A 4,071-nucleotide genomic window follows, 5' to 3' on the forward strand; every position below is an offset into this window, starting at 1 on the left:
GTCCGAGATGGGATCAGGCTGGGCGGTTGAAGGGATACAGGTCGCGTACGTGAATGTTGCGCGCTACCAGCCACTTCGCGGAGGGACCTATTTGCCACTTCCAGCAAAACTGGCGAAAAAGAAGGCAATAATCAACGTAAAAAACAAAGACAACGAATGTTTGAAGTGGGCACTCAGAACCGCTTTATTCCCTCCGAAAAACGGGAAAGACCCGCAAAGACCAAGCAAATATCCGGTAAATGACGGTATGAACTACGCAGGAATCGATTTCCCGACGCCGGTAAAACAAATAGAAAAGCTCGAGGCACAAAACCCGAAACTCGCAATAAACGTATTTGGCTGGGAAAACGATTGTGCGATTGTGCACCGGATAAGCCGAAAACAAGCGAACGTGCCGCGGATAAACTTGATGTTAATTGAGAAAAAGGAACTTCAGCATTACTGTTTCGTAAAAAGAGAAAGGGCTTTGCTTTTCGATCAGACAAAGCACAGAGACGCAAAGCACTTTTGCATGCTGTGCTTGACAGGTTTCTCAAGAGCAGACTTCCTGGTGGAACACAAAAAACATTGCAACGGTGTGAACGGCAGGCCGACAAGGATTGTGATGCCGAAAGAGGGGGAAAACACCCTTTCCTTCGACAACTTCAAAAAACAGATGAAGATGCCCTTCACTATTTACGCGGATTTTGAGGCTCTTGTCAGAAAGATTCATGGCTGTAAGCGTGAGAGAACGCAAGCAAGCTACACAGAGAAGACCGAAAAGCACGAGGCATGCGGCTATTCTTACCTTGTTGTGAGAAGCGATGGTGAAGCGGTAGGTTCCAACACTTACAGGGGTGAAAATGCGGTTGGGGAGGTTTTAGGAGCCATTATGCAGGAGGAAGAGAAAATAAGAGAGAGTTTGGCCACACCAAAGCCGATTGAAATGACGTGAAAGGACTGGGAAGACTTCAAGAAAGCGGCCGATTGCCACGTGTGCAACAAAGCTCTGATAAAAGACGAATTCGTGGATTCTTTGCCTGTCTGGAACTTTGAAGAAGAACCGGATGAAGAAGGCGTAAGAGAAAAATGGGTTTACTGGGGGCAAGGCCACAAAAAATGTTTCTACATGGCACAGAAAGAGAAGGAGAAGTGGGGATTTCAAAGGCTGAAAAGGCTGGAAGATGAAAAAGACGAGTTGGAAGCCGGATCACAGGAAAACTGCAAGTACTGTGGAAACTCTTTACTTCAGAAAAACTTCAGAGACGCAGTAAAGGACCATTGCCACATAACGGGAAGGTTCCGCGGAGCCGCGCACAGCGAATGTAACAAAAAGTTGCGAATTAACCCCAAGACGGACCCAATACCAGTCGTATTCCACAACCTGAGGGGCTACGACGCGCACCACTTGATGCAAGCGATGTCGAAGCTGGAGGAAGAGGTGAAATGTGTCGCCAACAACATGGAGAAATACATCACATTCTCGGTCGGTAATCTTCGTTTCATCGACAGCTTGAACTTTTTGCAAGGGAGCATTGATTCACTTCTAAGAGCAACACCGAAGGAGGCTTTGAAAATAACATCAACGATTTCGAAAGGCAGCGACCTGCTTTACAAAAAAGGGATCTATCCTTACGAGTACATGGACTCAAGGGAAAGATTCAGCGAGACAAGGCTTCCGGACAAAGAGAAGTTTTACAGCAAGCTGAACGACGAGCACATAACAGACGAAGAGTACGCGCACGCGCAGGCCGTCTGGGGGGCTTTTGGATGCAAAACGCTGGGCGATTACCACGATCTTTACGTGAAAACTGACGTCGCGCTGCTGGCGGATGTGTTTGAGAACTTCCGAAAACTGTGCCTTGATCAGTACGGGCTGGATCCGGCGCACTATTTCACGTCGCCAGGCCTCTCCTGGGACGCGCTCTTGAAAAAGACTGGGGTCGAGCTTGAGCTCTTCACAGACTACGAAAAGCACCTCTTCGTAGAAAGGGGGATGCGGGGTGGAATCTCTATGGTGAGCAAAAGGTTCGCCAAGGCAAACAACCCGCAAGTACCGGGCTACGACCCCAGCAAGCCAAAAAAAATACCTCCTCTATCTCGACGCAAACAGTCTTTACGGATGGGCGATGAGTTTGCCTCTCCCGATAAGAGGCTTCAAGTGGAAAAGCGAGCTGCCCACAGAGGAGGAGATTCTTGGGATGAAAGAAAACGCAAAGAAGGGGTGCATTCTCGAGGTGGATCTCGAATACCCGCCAGAACTTCACGAGGAATACAACAGCTATCCCCTGGCGCCGGAGAAAAAGGCCGTAAAAAAGGAGTGGATGTCGGACTACCAAAAGGGGCTGATGAAAGACCTGGACTTGAAACCCCCGGACAGCAAGAAGCTGCTGCTGACGCTTCAAGACAAAAAGAACTATGTTGTGCATTACAGGAACTTGCAGTTTTATCTGAAGCAGGGAATGAAACTGAAGCGTGTGCACAGGGTGCTGGAGTTCGAACAAGAACGCTGGATGGAGCCGTACATCCGGATGAACACACAGTTTAGGAAGAAAGCGAAGAGCGACTTTGAAAAGAACTTTTACAAGCTAATGAACAACTCCGTTTTCGGCAAAACCATGGAAAACCTGCGCAACCGCGTTGACATAAGAATAGTGCGCAGCAACGAGACGGGCAAAATAAGGAAATTGATCGCCAGCCCTTTGTACTCAAGGCATGTTTTATTCTCAAACGACATGGCGGGGATTGACATGCGAAAAAGCAAGCTGCTTCTAAACAAGCCGGTCTAGACGGGGATGACGATCCTTGACAACAGCAAGATCCTGATGTACGACTTCTTTTACAACGAGCTAAAAAAGAAGTACGGCCCAAAAGTCGAGCTCTTGTACACGGACACTGACAGCCTTTTGATTATAATCGAAACAGAAGACGTCTACGAAGACATGAAAAACAACATGAACCTTTACGACACGAGCGACTACCCAAATGAGCATCCACTCCACTCAAACAAGAACAAAAAGGTCTTCGGCAAGATGAAAGACGAATGTGCAGGAACTCTGTAATGCTTGGGATCGGCATCGTGAGATATGAATCACGCGCAAACATTTAAATCATTTTTTTAATCCTCTTGGCCGTGTATCGAGAGCAGGTTTTGGCTCGACACTTGCGGGCTCAGGAGCGGGCTCAGGAGCGGGCTTTGGCGTTTTAAATTTGTCAAACACGGGCTTGGCCATTGCCATGAGCTCTTCACGCTTGATCCCGAGAAGGGAAACTCCAACGCCGCCAATAGCGATCCATTGGTTGGCGCTGAGGCCGCCGCTATTTGGGCTTTTTTCTTTTGTATCCGGGGCCGCTGTGGTGGCTTCCGCTTGCTTTTCTGGGTAATAAGCCTTGGCCGCTTTCTTCTGTTCTTCTCGGGCCAGACGACTTCTTTCGGCAACCATTTTTCCGGCGGCCACACGCTTGGGGTTTTTTACGTGCTGCGTGGTTGCAGCCAGAGTCGTCGCTTGCCGTGTGGTATCGGCGGCAGGGGCTGCCTTGGTCTCTACCTGAGGCGCAGTGACAGCGGAAGGTGCTGCCTTAGTCTCAGTGACAGCGGAAGGTGCACTCTCGGATTGTTCAGTTGACATTGAAGCGAACCGTATTATAAGCAAATGAAAAAAGTTTAATTGTTAAGAATTGTCAGCGAGACCTCAGCATTTGTTGATGAATGGTGACCATTTATTCTGCAGTTGCTCAGCCGGGCATTTCATCAATGCACTCAAGAGCATAACCCTGTTCGTCACGAGAGGGTTGTCTCATCTCCGGCAACTGTGGACTGAAATCGACATGTTTGGTTGTGATGAACATCGCGTTGGCCACGGCAAGAAACCTGCCGCACTTCAAAGCCAGGTTGCTGGCAAAAGTGGAGAGCTCTTTGTTCAAGATGTAGTCGTCTCGGAGCTCTTTTTTGTTAAGCCTCGATGTCTTTGATTTTTACGGCCATTCCGACCGCTTTGGTTGCAAGAAAAATGAAGCTGTCGATCAGGCTTTCCGTCGTCTTGGAGCACACGTATGTCTCGTAGCGTTTGATGTACTTCTCGACCTCTGTCG

The 4,071-nt window shown here is 48.6% G+C and overlaps 1 protein-coding gene across 1 annotated transcript; it reads left to right on the forward strand.

The window, feature by feature from the left end:
- Nucleotides 1-806: 806 nt before the first annotated feature.
- LOC145469588 (uncharacterized) lies at nucleotides 807-2,842 on the forward strand. The gene has a single exon (XM_081453343.1). The coding sequence runs from the start codon at nucleotides 1,109-1,111 to the stop codon at nucleotides 2,525-2,527; it is 1,419 nt and encodes a 472-aa protein (XP_081309469.1). The 5' UTR covers nucleotides 807-1,108; the 3' UTR covers nucleotides 2,528-2,842.
- The last annotated feature ends 1,229 nt before the right edge of the window (nucleotides 2,843-4,071 follow it).

The sequence above is a fragment of the Orbicella franksi genome, chromosome 15 (genome assembly GCF_964199315.1).
Source record: "Orbicella franksi chromosome 15, jaOrbFran1.1, whole genome shotgun sequence".
Taxonomy (NCBI): Eukaryota; Metazoa; Cnidaria; class Anthozoa; order Scleractinia; family Merulinidae; genus Orbicella; species Orbicella franksi.